This window comes from Panulirus ornatus, chromosome 35, assembly GCF_036320965.1.
Source record: "Panulirus ornatus isolate Po-2019 chromosome 35, ASM3632096v1, whole genome shotgun sequence".
Taxonomy (NCBI): Eukaryota; Metazoa; Arthropoda; class Malacostraca; order Decapoda; family Palinuridae; genus Panulirus; species Panulirus ornatus.
In genome coordinates, this window is record NC_092258.1 from 15,861,979 (window position 1) to 15,883,468 (window position 21,490).

The following is a 21,490-nucleotide window of genomic DNA, read 5'->3' on the forward strand; positions in this document are numbered from 1 at the left end:
TGCTCTTGTCCTCTCACTAACCCCTGACTTTACTCCCGAGACATTCCCAAACCACTCTTCCCCTTTACCCTTGAGCTTCGTTTCACTCAGAGCCAAAACATCGAGGTTCCTTTCCTCAAACATACTACCTATCTCTCCTTTTTTCACATCTTGGTTATATCCACACACATTTAGACACCCTAGTCTGAGCCTTCGAGGAGGATGAGCACTCCCCGCGTGACTTCTTCTTTTTCCCATTTTAGAAAGTTAAAAAAATACAAGGAGGGGAGGATTTCTGGCCCCCCGCTCCCGTCCCCTCTAGTCGCCTTCTACGACACGCGAGGAATGCGTGGGAAGTATTCTTTCACCCCTATCCCCAGGGATAATATACATATATATACATATATGTATATATACATACACATACATACGCACATATACACACACACACATATACATATATATATACACATGAAAAATGTAAGAAACAATTTAGAAAACTGAAACTTTTACCTTGAAATGAAATGAAAAAATGAATGTCACATAATGGTTCAACCTCTGGCTATGGAAAAGGGAAATGTATAATTCATTTACACAAACGTCAATAGCAGTTCTCATCAATTTAACCACTGTATCAATAAGCTTTAATGTCTAAGCTACATTTTTTCCAATTTCACTATTTTCTTGTCAAAGCACCATGTATGACAACTATCACTCCAGTAACACAACTATAAACATTCACTTCCCCTTTAAAAAAGTTCTGGGGAAGTCTGTCTCGATACACTGCGGGACACTCTACCACCTGGCGAGGTTTGTGTTTCAATGGTTCTTGATTCACAAACGTAGTAGCATCACTGGTGAGCAGAAGAACATTCTTGTAACCACAGCAAGGATCACAGTCCGTGCAACTCCATTATGATGGTTCTTCTCATGACGCGACGCTTAAGCTGTGACCATGGTTGAGAGCAGTCATTCCCGACATAATTTAGTCTCATATGGAACCCTGCCGTTGACCCCCATGGACTAACTACATTTCATCCTGATCCACTAAGTCTTATCTGCGTTCTTTAACAGTACTGCCATATTGAGGACCATAACACTTTCAGTTTGCTAACTGCACCTCTTGGGCAGCAAACATTTCAGGTTCCAGGCACACAGTTTGATCAGAGCTATCACCCGGAGTGTCCAGTTAGCAGCTGCAGCCCCAAGGGGATTGGCTGCGGCACATGTGTACATGCCAGCATCTTGGGGTCTGAGGTCTAGCAGGTGGAGATAGTGCCGGGTCAACCGGGACTCACCTCCCAGTGACCCCTCGCGCAGCTCCACACCATCATATATTACTGAAGATCCAACTATTTGTCTTTATTTTCATCAATTGTCCCTTATACTTCTGGATCCACACCCCAGTTTTTGTTGATAGAACTACAGATGTATTTGATTTTCATCACTTTTTGCTTCCTTTATGTCATCATCATTTATTAAGATTCTGATTGTTTCTGAAATACCTCAGTTTTTCACAGCACTGAAGATTTTCCTGTCATTAATGGAACACGATAAGTTCCCAAGTGCACTTTCGTGTAATAATCACATCATCAGAGGAGATACAAGACAGAAATATAACAGTCAGTTGACATAAAACGAAGAGACGAAGCTACATATATATATATATATATATATATATATATATATATATATATATATATATATATATATATATATATATATATATACATATATATATACATATATATATATATGTATATATATATATATATATATATATATATATATATATATATATATATATATATATATATATATATATATATATATATATATATATATATATATATATATATATATATACATATATATATATATGTATATATATATATATATATATATATATATATATATATATATATATATATATATATATATATATATATATATATATATATATACATATATCTATATATATCTTTTTCTCTTTTCTTTCAAACTATTCGCCATTTCCCGCATTAGCGAGGTAGCGTTAAGAACAGAGGACTGGGCCTTTGAGGGAATACCCTCACCTGGCCCAATTCTCTGTTCCTTCTTTTGGAAAATTAAAAAAAAAAAAAAACGAGAGGGGAGGATTTCCAGCCCCCCGCTCCCTCCCCTTTTAGTCGCCCTCTACGACACGCAGGGAATACGTGGGAAGTATTCTTTCTCCCCTATCCCCAGGGATAATATATATATATATATATATATATATATATATATATATATATATATATATATATATATATATATATATATATATATATATATTTCTTTTAATTTTCCAAAAGAAGGAACGGAGAAGGGGGCCAGGTGAGGATATTCCCCCAAAGGTCCAGTCCTCTGTTCTTAACGCTACCTTGCTGACGCGGGAAATGGCGAATAGTTTGAAATATACATATATATATATATATATATATATATATATATATATATATATATATATATATATATATATATATATATATATATATTATTTATTTATTTATTTATTTATTTATTTATTTTGCTTTGTCGCTGTCTCCCGCGTTAGCAAGGTAGCGCAAGGAAACAGACGAAAGAATGGCCCAACCCACCCACATACACATGTATATACATACACGTCCACACACGCAAATATACATACCTATACATCTCAATGTACACATATATATACACACACAGACATATACATATATACACATGTACATAATTCATACTGTCTGCCTTCATTTGTTCCCATCGCCACCTCGCCACACATGGAATGACAACCCCCTTCCCCCTCATGTGTGCGAGGTAGCGCTAGGAAAAGACACCAAAGGCCCCATTCGTTCACACTCAGTCTCTAGCTGTCATGTAGTAATGCACCGAAACCACAGCTTCCTTTCCACATCCAGGCCCCACAGAACTTTCCATGGTTTACCCCAGACGCTTCACATGCCCTGGTTCAATCCATTGACAGCACGTCGACCCCGGTATACCAAAACGTTCCAATTCACTCTATTCCTTGCACGCATTTCACCCTCCTGCATGTTCAGGCCCCGATCACTCAAAATCTTTTTCACTCCATCTTTCCACCTCCAATTTGGTCTCCCACTTCTCCACGTTCCCTCCACCTCTGAGACATATATCCTCTTGGTCAATCTTTCCTCACTCATTCTCTCCATGTGACCAAACCATTTCAAAACACCCTCTTCTGCTCTCTCAACCACACTCTTTTTATTTCCACACATCTCTCTTACCCTTACATTAGTTACTCGATCAAACCACCTCACACCACATATTGTCCTCAGACATCTCATTTCCAGCACATCCACCCTCCTGCGCACAACTCTATCCATAGCTCACGCCACGCGACCATACAACATTGTTGGAACCACTATTCCTTGAAACATACCCATTTTTGTTTTCCGAGATAATGTTCTCGACTTCCACACATTCTTCAAGGTTCCCAGAATTTTTGCCCCCTGCCCACACTATGATTCACTTCCGCTTATATGGTTCCATCCGCTGCCAGATCCACTCCCAGATATCTAAAACACTTTACTTCCTCCAGTTTTTCTCCATTTAAACTTACCTCCCAACTGACTTGTCCCTTAACCCTACTGAACCTAATAACCTTGCTCTTATTCACATCTACTTTCAACTTTCTTTTTTCACATACTTTACCAGACTCAGTCACCAACTTTTGCAGTTTATCACTCGAATCAGCCACCAGCGTGGTATCATCAGCGAACAACAACTGACTCACTTACCAAGCCCTCTCATCCACAACAGACTGCATGCTTGCCCTTCTCTCCAAAACTCTTGCATTCACCTCCCTAACAACACCATCCACAAACAAATTAAATAATCATGGAGACAATACGCACCCCTGCCGCAAACCGACATTCACTGGGAACCAATCATTTTCCTCTCTTCCTACTCGTACACATGCCTTATGTCCCCGATAGAAACTTTTCACTGCTTCTACCAACTTGTTTCCCACAACATATACTATAGATATCTTTTTAAGAGCATCTTTATCAACTCTAAGATAAGCCTTCTCCTGATCCATAAATGCCACATACAAAGCCATCTGCTTTTGTAAGTAATTCTCACATACATTCTTCGATGCTCTGTGGAAGGTATTAAGAATATATGGTGTGGGAGGAAAGTTGTTAGAAGCAGTGAAGAGTTTTTATCGAGGATGTAAGGCATGTGTACGTGTAGGAAGAGAGGAAAGTGACTGGTTCTTAGTGAATGTAGGTTTGCGGCAGGGGTGTGTGATGTCTCCATGGTTGTTTAATTTGTTTATGGATGGGGTTGTTAGGGAGGTAAATGCAAGAGTTTTGGAAAGAGGGGCAAGTATGAAGTCTGTTGTGGATGAGAGAGCTTGGGAAGTGAGTCAGTTGTTGTTCGCTGATGATACAGCGCTGGTGGCTGATTCATGTGAGAAACTGCAGAAGCTGGTGACTGAGTTTGGTAAAGTGTGTGAAAGAAGAAAGTTAAGAGTAAATGTGAATAAGAGCAAGGTTATTAGGTACAGTAGGGTTGAGGGTCAAGTCAATTGGGAGGTGAGTTTGAATGGAGAAAAACTGGAAGAAGTGAAGTGTTTTAGATATCTGGGAGTGGATCTGGCAGCGGATGGAACCATGGAAGTGGAAGTGGATCATAGGGTGGGGGAGGGGGCGAAAATTCTGGGGGCCTTGAAGAATGTGTGGAAGTCGAGAACATTATCTCGGAAAGCAAAAATGGGTATGTTTGAAGGAATAGTGGTTCCAACAATGTTGTATGGTTGCGAGGCGTGGGCTATGGATAGAGTTGTGCGCAGGAGGATGGATGTGCTGGAAATGAGATGTTTGAGGACAATGTGTGGTGTGAGGTGGTTTGATCGAGTGAGTAACGTAAGGGTAAGAGAGATGTGTGGAAATAAAAAGAGCGTGGTTGAGAGAGCAGAAGAGGGTGTTTTGAAGTGGTTTGGGCACATGGAGAGAATGAGTGAGGAAAGATTGACCAAGAGGATATATGTGTCGGAGGTGGAGGGAACGAGGAGAAGAGTGAAAAAGGAGAGGAGTGAAAAAGATTTTGTGTGATCGGGGCCTGAACATGCAGGAGGGTGAAAGGAGGGCAAGGAATAGAGTGAATTGGATCGATGTGGTATACCGGGGTTGACGTGCTGTCAGTGGATTGAATCAAGGCATGTGAAGCGTCTGGGTAAACCATGGAAAGCTGTGTAGGTATGTATATTTGCGTGTGTGGACGTATGTATATACATGTGTATGGGGGTGGGTTGGGCCATTTCTTTCGTCTGTTTCCTTGCGCTACCTCGCAAACGCGGGAGACAGCGACAAAGTATAATAAATAAATATAAATAAATTATATATATATATATATATATATATATATATATATATATATATATATATATGTATGTATATATATATATATATATATATATATATATATATATATATATATATATATATATATATATATATATATATATATATATATATATATATATATATCCCTGGGGATAGGGGATTAAGAATACATCCCACGTATTCCCTGCGTGTCGTAGAAGGCGACTAAAAGTGGAGGGAGCGGGGGGCTGGAAATCCTCCCCTCTCTCTTTTTTTTTTTTTTTTTTTTTTTAATTTTCCAAAAGAAGGAACAGAGGGGGCCAGGTGAGGATATTCCAAAAAAGGCCCAGTCCTCTGTTCTTAACGCTACCTCGCTATCGCGGGAAATGGCGAATAGTATGAAAATATATATATATATATATATATATATATATATATATATATATATATATATATATATATATATATTATTATTTCTTTATACTTTGTCGCTGTCTCCCGCGTTTGCGAGGTAGCGCAAGGAAACAGACGAAAGAAATGGCCCAACCCCCCCCCATACACATGTATATACATACGTATACGTATACATATCCATACGTATATACATATATATATATATATATATATATATATATATATATATATATATATATATATATATATATATATATATATATACATAAATATATATATATATATATATATATATTTCTTTTTCTTTTCTTTCATTCTATTCACCATTTCCCGCGCTAGCGAGGTAGCGTTAAGAACAGAGGACTGGACCTTTGAGGGAATATCCTCACCTGGCCCCCTTCTCTGTTCCTTCTTTTGGAAAATTAAAAAGAAAAAAACGAGAGGGGAGGATTTCCAGCCCCCCGCTCCCTTCCCTTTTAGTCGCCTTCTACAACACGCAGGGAATACGTGGGAAGTATTCTTTCTCCCCTATCCCCAGGGGTAATATATATATATATATATATATATATATATATATATATATATATATATATACATATATATATATATATATATATATATATATATATATATATATATATATATATATATATGTATATACATATATAAGTACGTTGAGATGTATAGGTATGCATATGTGATGTGTTGACGTGTATGTATATAGATGTGTATGTGGGTGGGTTGGGCCATTCTTTCGTGTTTCCTTGCGCTACCTCGCTAACACGGGAGACAGCGACAAAGTATTATATATATATATATATATATATATATATATATATATATATATATATATATATATTTTTTTTTTTTTTTTTTTTTTTTTGCTTTGTCGCTGTCTCCCGCGTTTGCGAGGTAGCGCAAGGAAATAGACAAAAGAAATGGCCCAACCCACCCCCATACACATGTATATACATACGTCCACACACGCAAATATACATACCTACACAGCTTTCCATGGTTTACCCCAGACGCTTCACATGCCTTGATTCAATCCACTGACAGCACGTCAACCCCGGTATACCACATCGCTCCAATTCACTCTATTCCTTGCCCTCCTTTCACCCCCCTGCATGTTCAGGCCCCGATCACACAAAATCTTTTTCACTCCATCTTTCCACCTCCAATTTGGTCTCCCTCTTCTCCTCGTTCCCTCCACCTCCGACACATATATCCTCTTGGTCAGTCTTTCCTCACTCATTCTCTCCATGTGCCCAAACCATTTCAAAACACCCTCTTCTGCTCTCTCAACCACGCTCTTTTTATTTCCACACATCTCTCTTACCCTTACGTTACTTACTCGATCAAACCACCTCATACCACACATTGTCCTCAAACATCTCATTTCCAGCACATCCATCCTCCTGCGCACAACTCTATCCATAGTCCACGCCTCGCAACTATACAACATTGTTGGAACCACTATTCCTTAAAACATACCCATTTTTGCTTTCCGAGATAATGTTCTCGACTTCCACACATTCTTCAAGGCTCCCAAAATTTTCGCCCCCTCCCCCACCCTATGATCCACTTCCGCTTCCATGGTTCCATCTGCTGCCAGATCCACTCCCAGATATCTAAAACACTTCACTTCCTCCAGTTTTTCTCCATTCAAACTCACCTCCCAATTGACTTGACCCTCAACCCTACTGTACCTAATAACCTTGCTCTTATTCACATTTACTCTTAACTCTCTTCTTTCACACACTTTACCAAACTCAGTCACCAGCTTCTGTAGTTTCTCACATGATTCAGCCACCAGCGCTGTATCATCAGCGAACAACAACTGACTCACTTCCCAAGCTCTCTCATCCCCAACAGACTTCATACTTGCCCCTCTTTCCAAAACTCTTGCATTCACCTCCCTAACAACCCCATCCATAAACAAATTAAACAACCATGGAGAATCACACACCCCTGCCGCAAACCTACATTCACTGAGAACCAATCACTTTCCTCTCTTCCTACACGTACACATGCCTTACATCCTCGATAAAAACTTTTCACTGCTCTAACAACTTGCCTCCCACACCATATATATATATATATATATTTTTTTTTTCATACTATTCGCCATTTCCCGCGATAGCGAGGTAGCGTTAAGAACAGAGGCCTGGCCCTTTGAGGGAATATCTTCACCTGGCCCCCTTCTGTGTTCCTTCTTTTGGAAAATTAAAAAAAAAACGAGAGGGGAGGATTTCCAGCCCCCCGCTCCCTTCCCTTTTCGTCGCCTTCTACGACACGCAGGGAATACGTGGGAAGTATTCTTTCTCCCCTATCCCCAGGGATAATATATATATATATATTTATATATATATATATATATATATATATATATATATACATCATATATATATCATCCCTCAACCTTACTGTACTTGATAATTTTGCTTTTATTCACATTTACTCTCAGCTTTCTTCTTTCACACACTTTACCAAACTCAGGCACCAGCTTCTGCCCTTTCTCGTATACATCCCCAAGGATATATATATATATATATATATATATATATATATATATATATATATATATATATCATATAACATACAAACAGACAGGATCGAACCCGGGACCCCTGTTTCACAAGCGGGAATGCTACCGCTTGGCTATGGGCCTGGTTAATAAAAAATAACTATCGAATACTATGTACTCGAACACCTTTCGTCTCACATTCGTGAGCAATGGGGTCTACACCAGTCATTTCCCAACAGGCGCACCTAGCCAGCAGATAGCATTTTAGGGAACCTAACTGTACAACTCGGAGGTATATGAATACGAACAATGTGCATATGAACGCGCACCTTCATAGAACATACAAATCTCCAACAGCCTCCTTTGTTCATATTCATATACCTCCGCGTTGTACAGTTAGGTTCGGTAAAATGCTATCTGCTGGCTAGGTGCGCCTGTTGGGAAATGACCGGTGTAGACCCCATTGATCACCATGTTGAGACGAAGGGTATTTGAGTACATAGTATTCGGATAGTTATTTCCTATTAGCTAGGCCCATAGCCTAGCGGTAGCATTCCCGCCTGTGGCACAGGGATCCCGGGTTCGATCCTGGCTGATGGAAGTTTGTATGTTCTCTGAAGGTGCTCGTTCCTATGCACTCTGTTCGTATATATATATATATAAATATATATATATGTATATATAATTTCATATTTATTATACTTTGCCGCTGTCTCCTCCGTTAACGAAGTAGCGCAAGGAAGCAGACGAAAGAATGGGCCAACCCACCCACATACACTTCCACACTCGCACATATACATACCTATATTTTTGAACGTCTGCATATATATATATATAAACACAGACATATACATATATATACATACACAGACATATACATATATACATACATAAACAGACATATACATACACAGACATATACATATATATACACATGCACATAATTCATACCCAGCCTTCATTCATTCTCGTCGCCACCCCGCCACACATGAAATGACTTCTCCCTCCCCTCCGTACGCGCGCAAGGTAGCGCTAGGAAAAGACAACAAAGGCCGCATTTGTTCATACTCAGTCTCTTGCTGTCATGTATAATGCACCGAAACCACAGCTCCCTTTCCACATCCACACCCCACAAATCTTTCCGTGGTTTACCCCAGCCGCTTCAATTCATTGATAGCGCGTCGACCCCAGTATACCACATTATTCCAATTTACTCTACTCCTTGCACGCCTTTCACCCTCCCGCATGTTCAGACCCCGATTGCTCAGAATCTTTTTCACTCCATTCTTCTACCTCCAATTTGGTTTCCCACTTCTCCTCGTTCCCTCCACCTCTAATACATATATCCTCTTTATCAGTCTTTCCTCACTCATTCTTTCCATGTGAGCAAACCATTTCAATACACCCTCTTCTGCTCTCTCAACCACACTCTTTTTTATTACCACACATCTCTCATATCCTTTCATTACTTACTCGATCAAACCACCTCACACCACATATTGTCCTCAAACATCTCATTTCCAACAAATCCACCCTCCCCCGCACAACCGTACCTATAGCCCATGCCTCGCAACCATATTATATTATTGGATATAGTATTCCTTCAAACATACGCATTTTTCCTCTCTGATATCACGTTTTCTCCTTCCATACATTCTTCATCGCTCCCATAACCATCGCCTCCTCCCCAACCTGCGACTCACTTCCGCTTCCTTGGTACCGCATGATGCTAAGTCCACTCCAAGATATCTAAAACACCTCACTTCCTCCAATTTTTCTCCATTCAAAATTACATCCTGATTGAATTGTCCCTCAAACCTACTGAACCTAATAATGTTGCTCTTATTCACATTTACTCTCAACTTTCTCCTTTCACACACATTATGCCACTGTATTAAGGTACAAATTATATCACTGTGTGAAGATTCAAATTATGTCACTGTATGAAGGTACAAATTGTCACTGTATGAAGGTACAAATCACATCACTGTGTGAAGATACAAATTATGCCAGTGTATGATGGTACAAATTATATCACTGTGAGAAGATACAAATTATGCGACACTATGAAGATACAAATCATAACACTGCATGAAGATACAAATTATACCACTGTATGAAGGTGCAAATTACATCATTGTGTGAAGATACAGATTATGCCACTGGATGAAGGTACAAATTAGGGCACTGTATGAAGGTACAAATTATGCCATTGTATGAAGGTACAAATCATATCACTGTGTGAAGATACAAATTATATCACTATATGAAGGTACAAATAGTAACACTGTGTGAAGATACAAATTATGCCACACAATGAAGATGCAAATTATATCACTGTGTGAAGATTCAAAATATTCCACTGTATGAAGGTACAAATTATATCACTGTGTGAAGATACAAATTATGTCACTGTATGAAGGTATAATTATATCACTGTGTGAAGATACAAATTTTGCCATTGCATGAAGGTACAAATTATATCACTGTATGAAGATACAAATTATGTCACTGTATGAAGGTACAAATTATATCACTGTATGAAGGTACAAATTATATCACTGTATGAAGATACAAATTATGTCACTGTATGAAGGTACAAATTATATCACTGTATGAAGATACAAATTATGTCACTCACCAGTCTTGAAACAGAAGAGCGTTTCTCTTGGGGTCTCTAAGGCGGTGCACCCGTCCTCTGGCTCGAGATCTATCCCCAGCAGCTCCTGCCCGTCCCGAGACAGCTAGGGGGACCAAAGCTTGATGAAACGGAAGGTCTTGGTGAGAGATAAAGTCTAGTGAAATGGAAGGTCTTGGTGAGAGATAAAGTCTAGTGAAATGGAAGGTCTTGGTGAGAGATAAAGTCTAGTGAAATGGAAGGTCTTGGTGAGAGATAAAGTCTAGTGAAATGGAAGGTCTTGGTGAGAGATAAAGTCTAGTGAAATGGAAGGTCTTGGTGAGAGATAAAGTCTAGTGAAACGGAAGGTCTTGGTGAGAGATAAAGTCTAGTGAAACGGAAGGTCTTGGTGAGAGATAAAGTCTAGTGAAACGGAAGGTCTTGGTGAGAGATAAAGTCTAGTGAAATGGAAGGTCTTGGTGAGAAATAAAGTCTAGTGAAATGGAAGGTCTTGGTGAGAGATAAAGTCTAGTGAAATGGAAGGTCTTGGTGAGAGATAAAGTCTAGTGAAATGGAAGGTCTTGGTGAGAGATAAAGTCTAGTGAAATGGAAGGTCTTGGTGAGAGATAAAGTCCAGTGAAATGGAAGGTCTTGGTGAGAGATAAAGTCTAGTGAAATGGAAGGTCTTGGTGAGAGATAAAGTCTAGTGAAATGGAAGGTCTTGGTGAGAAATAAAGTCTAGTGAAACGGAAGGTCTTGGTGAGAGATAAAGTCTAATGAAATGGAAGGTCTTGGTGAGAGATAAAGTCTAGTGAAATGGAAGGTCTTGGTGAGAGATAAAGTCTAGTGAAATGGAAGGTCTTGGTGAGAGATAAAGTCTAATGAAATGGAAGGTCTTGGTGAGAGATAAAGTCTAGTGAAATGGAAGGTCTTGTTGAGAGATAAAGTCTAGTGAAATGAAAGGTCTTGGTGAGAGATAAAGTCTAGTGAAACGGAAGGTCTTGGTGAGAGATAAAGTCTAGTGAAACGGAAGGTCTTGGTGAGAGATAAAGTCTAGTGAAATGGAAGGTCTTGGTGAGAGATAAAGTCTAGTGAAATGGAAGGTCTTGGTGAGAGATAAAGTCTAGTGAAATAGAAGGTGTTGGTGAGAGATAAAGTCTAGTGAAATGGAAGGTCTTGGTGAGAGATAAAGTCTAGTGAAATGGAAGGTCTTGGCGAGAGATAAAGTCTAGTGAAATGGAAGGTCTTGGTGAGAGAAAAAGTCTAGTGAAATGGAAGGTCTTGGTGAGAGATAAAGTCTAGTGAAATGGAAGGTCTTGGTGAGAGATGGTATCATTGAAATGGAAGATTTTGGTAAAAGATTAAGTCCTGGTGAAATGAAAGGTCTTGGTGAGAGATGTCTTAAAGAAATGGAAGGTCTTGGTGAGATGTACAATAACAGTGAGACGAAAGGTTATAGTAAGATGTAAAGCTAAACGATTGTACAGAACTGGTGACTCGCGCATTTTTCACTAAACGTCATCACCTCACCACCATTCATCAGTACCACACCAACAGTCATCAACCTCATCTGCATTCATCAGTACCACACCAGTACCACACCAGTACCACATCAGTACCACATCAGTACCACACATACAGTTATCAATCTTATCACCAACCACCAATACCATAATGTCACACTAACAGTTATCATTCTCACCAGCAACCAACAGTCATCAACCTCACCAGCATCAACCAATACCACACCAATAGTCATCAACCTCACCAGCACCACCGGTACCACAACAACAGTAATCACCCTCACCAGCATTCATCAATACCGCACCAACAGTCATCAATCTCGCCAGCATTCATCAATACCACACCAACAGTCATCAACCTCACCAGCAAACATCAGTACCGCACCAACAGTCATCAACCTCACCAGCAAACATCAGTACCGCACCAACAGTCATCAACCTCATCAGCATCCACCAATACCACACCAACAGTCATCACCCTCACCAGCAAACATCAGTACCACACAAACAGTCATCAACCTCACCAGCAACCATCATTACCACGCCAAGGGTTATCAACCTCATCCGCATGTATTAGTATCACACAAAGAGTCATCAACCTCACCAGCAACCATCACTACCACACCAACAGTCATCACCCTCACCAGCAAACATCAGTACCACACAAACAGTCATCAACCTCACCAGCAACCATCATTACCACGCCAAGGGTTATCAACCTCATCCGCATGTATTAGTATCACACAAAGAGTCATCAACCTCACCAGCAACCATCACTACCACACCAACAGTCAGCAACCTCACCAGCATTCATCAATACCACACAAACAGTCATCAACCTCACCAGCAACCATCAGTACCACACCAACGGTTATCAACCTCACCAGCATTCATTAGTACCACACAAAGAGTCATCAACCCCACCAGCAACCATCAGTACCACACCAACAGTCATCAACCTCACCAGCAACCATCAATACCACACAAACTGCCATCAACCTCACCGGCATTCATCAATACCACACCAACAGTCATCAACCTCACCAGCATTCATCAAACCACACAAACAGTCATCAACCTCACCAGCAATCATCAATACAACACCACCATTCATCAACCTTACCAGCATCCATCAGTACCGCACCAACAATCATCAACCTCACCAGAAACTATCAATACCATACCAACAGTCATCGACCTCACCAGCAACCATCAGTACCGCACCAATAGTCATCAACCTCACCAGCAACCATCAATACCACACCAACAGTCATCAACCTCACTAGCAACCATCAATACCACACCAATGGTTGTCAACCTCACCAGCACCATCTATACCACACAGTCATCGACCTCACCATCAACCATCAATATCACACCAGTCATCAACCTTATCAGCATCCATGACTACCGCACCAACAGTCATCGACCTCACCAGCATCCATCAATATCACAAAAACATTCATCAACCTCACCAGCATTCATCAATACCACATCAACAGTCATCAACTTCACCAGCATTCATCACTACCACATCAACAGTCATCAACCTCACCAGCATTCATCGATACAGTCATCAATCTCACCAGCATTCATCAGTACAGTCGTCAACCTCACCAGCAACCATCAATATCGCATCACCAGGCATCAACCTCACCAGCATCCATCAGTACCGCGCCAACAATCATCAACCTCACCAGCATTCATCAATACCACACCAACGGTTATCAACCTCACTAGCAACCATCAATACCACACAAACAGTCATCAACCTCACCAGCATCCACCAATACCACACAAACAGTCATCAACCTCACCAGCATCCATCAATACCACACAAACAGTCATCAACCTCACCAGCATCTATCAATACCAAACCAACGCTTATCACCCTCACCAGCATCCATCAATACTACACCAACAGTCATCAACCTCACAAAAATTCATCAGTACCACACAGACATACATCAACCTCGCCAGAAACTATCAGTACCACACCATCAGTCATCAGCCTCACCAGCATCCAACAGTACTACACTACCAGTCATGAACCTCACCAACAACCATCAGTCATCAATCTCATCAGCATTCATCAATAACTCACCAGCAATCATCAACCTCACCAGCAACCATCAATACCACACCAACAGTCATCAACCTCACCAGCAACCATCAATACCACACCAACAGTCATCAACGTCACCAGCATCCATCAGTACTACACCACCAGTCATGAACCTCACCAACAACCATCAGTCATCAACCTCACCGTCGTTAACCTCACCAGTACCATCAGTACCTCATCGACAATCATCAACCTCAACAGCATCCATCAATATCTCACCGACATTCATCAGTGTCACAAGCACCCACCAGTGTCATCAGCATTCATCAATGTCAACTGCAGCTACCTGTGTCACCAGCAACCACGTGTGTCAACAACATCTACCAGTGTCACCAGCACACACAGTATTACCTGCAGCCATAGGTGTCATAAGTACATACAGTGAATGTATCACTAGAACCGACCGGTTTCATTAGAACGCATATTTATCACCAGCACCCAACAGTGTCAGCAGCACAAACGAATGTCACTAGCACCCATCAGTGTCAGCGGCACCCACCAGTGTTATCAGATCATTAGTGTCACCAGCATCCATCAGTGTGATCAGGACTTATAAGTGTCACCAGCATTCACCAGTGTCACCAGTACACACCAGTGTGATCAGGACTCATCAGTGTTACCAGGACTCACCAGTGTCAACAGCACGCAACAGTGTCACCAGAACCCACCAGTGTCATCAGGACTCGTCAGTGTCACCAGCACCCACCAGTGTCACCAGCACCCATCAGTGTCATCAGGACTCATCAGTGTCACCAGCACCCACAAGTGTTATCAGAACTCACCAGTGTCACCAGTACCCATCAGTGTCACCAGAACACAACAGAGTGATAAGGACTCATCAGTGTCACCAGCACACACCAGTGTCACAATAACCCATCACTATCACCAGGACAAATCAGCGTTACTATCACCCACCAGTCTCATCAGGACTCACCAGAATCACCAGCACTCACCAGTGTCACCAGCACCCAACAGTGTAATCAGGACTCATCAGTGTCACTAGCACTCACCAATGTCATACGAACAGACCAGTGTGATCAGGACTCATCAGTGTCAACAGCACCCACTAGTGTCATCAGGACTCACCAATGTCACAGCACCCAACAGTGTCATCAGGGCTCATCAGTGTCACCAACACCCACAAGTGTCACCAACACTCACCAGTGTCATCAGGACTCATCAGTGTCACCAACACTTACCAACACTTATCAGGACTCGTCAGTATCACCAGCACCAGCCAGTGTCACCAGCACCCACCAGTGTCACCAGCACCCACCAGTGTCATCAGGACTGATCAGTGCACCAGCACCCACCAGTGTCACCAGCATCCATCACTGTCAACAGCACCCATTAGTGTCATCTGGACTCACCAGTGTCACCAATACCCACCAGTATCACCAGCACTTACCACTGTCATCAGGACTCACCAGTGTCACCAGCACTACCAGTGTCACCAAAACACACACCAGTGTGATCAGGACTCATCAGTGTCACCAGCACACACCAGGGTCAACAGCATACACCAGTGTCATCAGGAATCATCAGTGTCACCAGCACCCACCAGTGTCATCAAGAGTCATCAATGTCACCAGCAACCAACAATGTCACCAACACCCACCGGCGTCGCCAGCACCAAACAGTGTCATCAGGACTCATCAGTCATCAGTGTCACCAGGACCAACAGTGCCATCACGACTCACCAGTTTCACCAGCACCCACCAGTGTCACCATCAACCATCAGTGTCACCAGAACTAATAAGTGTCAACAGCGTCCACCAGTGTCAACAGGACTCACCGGTGTCACCAGCACCCACCAGTGTCATCAGCACCCACCAGAGTGATCAGGGTTCATCAGAGTCGCCAGCACCCACCAGTTTCAACTGCAACCACCAGGGAGATCAGGACAAATTAGTGTCATCAGCACCCACCAGTGTCACCGGCACCCACCAGTGTGATCAGGGCTCATCAGTGTCACCAACACCCACCAGTGTCACAAGCGCCGATCAGTGTCATCAGGACAAATCAGTGTCATTAGCACCCACTAGTGTCATATGGACTCCCCAGTGTCATCAGGACTCATCAGTGTCGCCAGCACACATCAGTGTCACCAGCACCCAACAGTATGATTAGGACTCATCAGTGCCACCAGTACCTACCAGTGTCACCAGAACACACCAGTGTGATCAGGACTCATTAGTGTCACCAGTAACCACCAGTGTCACCAACACCCATCGGTGTCACCAGCACCCACCACTGTCATCAGGACTCATCAGCGTTACCAGCACCCACCAGTATAATCAGGACTCATTAGTGCCACCATGACCCAACAGCGTCACCAACACCCACCAGTGTCACCAACACTCACCAGCGTCATCAGGACTCATCAGTGTCACGAGCACCCACCACAGTCACCCGCACCCATCAGTGTCACCAGCACCTTCCAGTGTCATCAAGACAAAAGTGTCACCAGCACCAAACAGTATCCCTAGCACTAACCACTGTCATCAGGACTCGTCATTGTCACCAGCACCCCGCGGTGACATCAGGACTCATCAGTGTCATCAGCATTACCAGTGTCACCAGAACACACATCAGTGAAATCAGGAATCGTTAATGTCACCAAAACCCACTAGTGACACCAGCACCCATCAGTGTCATCAGGACTCACGAGTATCAACAGCACCTACCAGTGTAATCAGGACTCACCAGTGTCACCAGCACCCACCAGTGTCATCAGGACTCATCAGTATTACCAGCACCCACCAGTGTCACCAGCACCCACCAGTGTCATCAGGACTCATCAGTGTCACCAGCACCCACCAGTGTCACCAACACCCATCAGTGTCACCAACATCCACCAGCGTGATCAGAACTCACCAGTGTCACCAGCACCCACCAATATCAACTGCACCCATCTGTGTCACCAGCAACAACTAGTGTCATCAGGACTCTCCAGTGTCACCAGCACATACCAGTGTAATCAGGACTCACCAGTGTTACCAGCACCCACCAGTTTCATCAGGACTCATCAGTACTACCAGCACCCACCAGTGTCACCAGCACCCACAAGTGTCATCAAGACTCACTGGTGTCACCAGCACCCACCAGTGTCATCAGCTCCCACCAGAGTGAATAGGGCTCATCAGAGTCGCCAGAACCCAACAGCGTCAACAGCAACACCAAGGAGATCAGGACTCATTAGTGGCACCAGCACCCACCAGTGTCACCAGCACCCACTAGTGTAATCAGATCTCACAGTGTCACCAGCACCCACCAGTGTCACCAACATCCACCAGTGTCACCAACACCCACCAGTGTGATCAAAACTCACCAGTGTCACCAGCACCCATCAGTATCAACTGTACCCATCATTGTCACCAGCACCAACTACTGTCATCAGGACTCTCCAATGTCACGAGCATACACCAGTTTCACCAACACCCAATAGTGTCATCAGGACTCATCAGGATCACCAGCAGCCACCAGTGCCATCAAGACTACTAATGTCACCAGCACCAACCAGTGTCACCATAACAACCAGTGTGATCAGGACCTATCAGTGTCACCAGCACCCACCAGTGTCACCAGCAGCCACCAGTGTCACCAAGACTCACCAGTGTCACCGGCATCCACCAGTGTCATCAGGACCCACCATTGTCACCAGTACCAACCAGGGTCATCAGGGGTCATCAGTATTACCAGCACTCACCAATGTCATCAGGATTCATCATTGTCACCAGCAGCCATAAGCGTCATCAGGACTCATCAGTGTCACCAGCACACACCAGTGTCACCAAAATACAAGAGTATGATCATGACTCATCAGTATCACTAGCACCAACCTCAACAGCACCCACCTTTATCATCAGGATTAACCAGTGCCACCAGCAACCACCAGTGTCATCAGGACTCACCAGTGTCACCAGCACCAACAATTGTCATCAGGATTCAACAGTATTACCAGCACCCACCAGTGTCACCAGGACCCACCATAGTCATCAGGATAGGTCACATCAGTGTCACCAGCAGCCACTAGTGTCATCAGGACTCAACAGTGTCACAGGCACCCACAAGTGTCACCTGAACCCACCAGTGTCATCAGGACTGACCAGCGTCACCAGCACCCACCAGTGTCATCAAGACTCTTCGGTATTAAGATTACCCACCACTGTTACCAGCACCCACCAGTGTCATCAGGAACCATCATTGTCACCAGCACCCATCAGTGTAATCAAGACTCACCAGCGTCATCAGCAATCATCAGTGTCATCAGGACTCATCAGTATTACCATTACCCACCAGTGTCACCAGCACCCAACAGTATTAACATAGCAAACCAGCGTGATCAGGACTCTTCAGTGTCACCAGCATCAACCTCACCAGCACGAGCCAGTGTCAGCAGGATTCACCAGTGTCACCAGCATCCACCCAGTGCCATCAGGACTCATCAGTACCAGCATCCACCAGTGACACCAGCACCCACCAGTGTGATGAGAACTCACCAGTGTCATCATTACTCACCAATGTAACCAGCACCGACCAGTGTCACCAACACCCACCACCGTAATCAGGACTCACTAGTGTCAGCAGCACCTGTCAGTGTCAACAGCACCGACTAGTAACATCAGGAGTCATCAGTATCGCCAGCACCCACCAGTGTCACCAGCACCCAAGAGTACGATCATGACTCATCAGTGCCATCAGTACCCACCAGTGTCACCAGAACACAACAGTGTGATCAGGACTCATCAGTGTCACAGCACCCACCAGGGTCATCAGGATTAATCAGTGTCACCAGCACCCAACAGTGTGATCAGGACTTATCAATGTTACCAACACTCACCAGTGTCACCAAAACATACTAGTGTGACAAGGACTCACCAATGTCACCAGCACCCACCAGTGACAATAGCATCCAACAGTGTCATCAAGACTCATCAGTGTCACCAGCACCTTCGAGCGTCATAACGACTCACCAGTGTCACCAGCACCCAACAGTGTCACCAGCACATACCAGTGTCATCAGGACTCACCAGTGTCACCAGCACCCTCCAGTGTCTCTAGAACACAAAAGTGTGATCAAGACTCATCAATATCACAAGCACCAACTTCAACAGCACCCACCAGTGTCATCAAGATTAACCAGTGCCACCAGCAACCAACAGGGTCTTCAGGACTCACCAGTGTCACCAGCACCAACCTGGGCCATCAGGATTCATAGCTATTACTAGCATCCACCAGGGCCACCAGTACCAACCAGTGTCATCAGGATTTTCCAGTGTCACCAGCACCCAACAGTATCATTAGGATTCATCATGGTCACCAGCAGCCACCAAAGTCATCAGGTCTAACCAATGTCACCAGCACCCACCAGTGTCATCATAACACACCGGTGTGATCAGGACTCATCAGTGTCAACCAGCACCCACCAGTGTCACCAGCACCCACCAATGTCATCAGGGCTCACCAGTGTCACCGGAACCCTCCAGTGTCATCAGGACACACAAGTGTCACCACCACCAACCAGTGTCATCAGGAAACACCAGTATTACCAGTACACACCAGTGTCACCAGAACACAGGAGTGTGATCAGGACTCATTAGTGTCACCGGCTGTACCAGCATCCACCAGTGTCATCAGAACTCACCACTGTCACCACCACCAACCAGTGTCATCAGGACTTAACAGTGTCACCAACACCCACCACTATCATCAAGACTTATCAGTATTACCATTACTCACCAGTGTTACCAGACCAACAAATGTCATCAGGACTCACAAGTGTCACCAGCACCCACTAGTGTCATCAGGAAACACCAGTGTCACCAGCACCCACCCGTGTCACCAGAACACACGAATGTGATCATGACTTATCAGTATCACAAGCACCAACCTCAACAGCACCGACTAGTGTCATCACCAGCACCAGTGTCATCAGGACTCATCAGTATTACAAGCACCCACCAGTGCCACCAGCACCCAACAGTGTCAATAGAATAAAACAGTGTCATCAGGACTCACCAGTGTCGCTAGCATCAACCTCATCAGCATGAACCAGTGTCATCAGGATTCACCGGTGTCACCAGCACCAACCCAGTGTCATCAAGACTCATCCGTATTACCAGCACCCACCAGTGTCACTAGCACATACCAGTGTCATCAGGACTCACTAGTGTCATCAACACCCATCAGTGTCACCAGCACCATCCAATGTCATCAGAACTCACTAGTGTCACCAGCACCCTAGATTGTCTCCAGAACACATCAATATGATCAGGACTCATCAGAGTCACCAGCACCCACCATTATCAACATCACCCATCAGTGCCACCAGGATTCAACAGTGTCACCAGCGCCCACCAGTTTCATCATAACTCACCAGTGTAACCAGCACTGACCAGTATCACCAGCACCCACCGCTATGACTAGGACTCACCAGTGTCATACGGACTCACCAGTGTCAACAGACCCACCAGTGTCACCATCACCCATCAGTGTCACCAGGACTCAACAATGTCAACAGTACCCACCAGTGTAATTACGATTCCCCATTGTAACAAGCACCGACCAGTGTCACCAGCACCACCACTGGAATCAGGAATCAATAGTGTGTCACCACTACCCATCAGTGTCAAAAGCACCGACCAGTGTCATCAGGACTTTTCATTGTTACCAGCACCCACCAGTGTCACCAGCACCCACCAGTGTCATCAGGAATCATCAGTGTCGACAGCACCCATCTTACCATTACCCAACAGTACGATCATGAGTCATCAGTGCCATCAGTACCCACCAGAGTCACCAGAACACACCTGTTTGATCAGGACTCATTAATGTCACAAGCAACCACCAGTTGTACCAGCACCCGCCAGTGTCATCAGGACTCACCAGTGTCACCAGCACCCACCAGTGTCAGCAGGACTCACCAGTGCACTA

General features: G+C 43.6%; 1 protein-coding gene across 1 annotated transcript in view; it reads right to left on the reverse strand.

The window, feature by feature from the left end:
- Positions 1 to 21,490, reverse strand: part of LOC139760183 (chorion peroxidase-like) — a 197,163-nt gene that overhangs the window by 54,468 nt on the left and 121,205 nt on the right. The window contains exon 5 of the mRNA XM_071683119.1: positions 10,931 to 11,033. Within this exon, the coding sequence (XP_071539220.1) occupies positions 10,931 to 11,033 (103 nt within the window). The remainder of the gene's footprint in view (positions 1 to 10,930; positions 11,034 to 21,490) is intronic.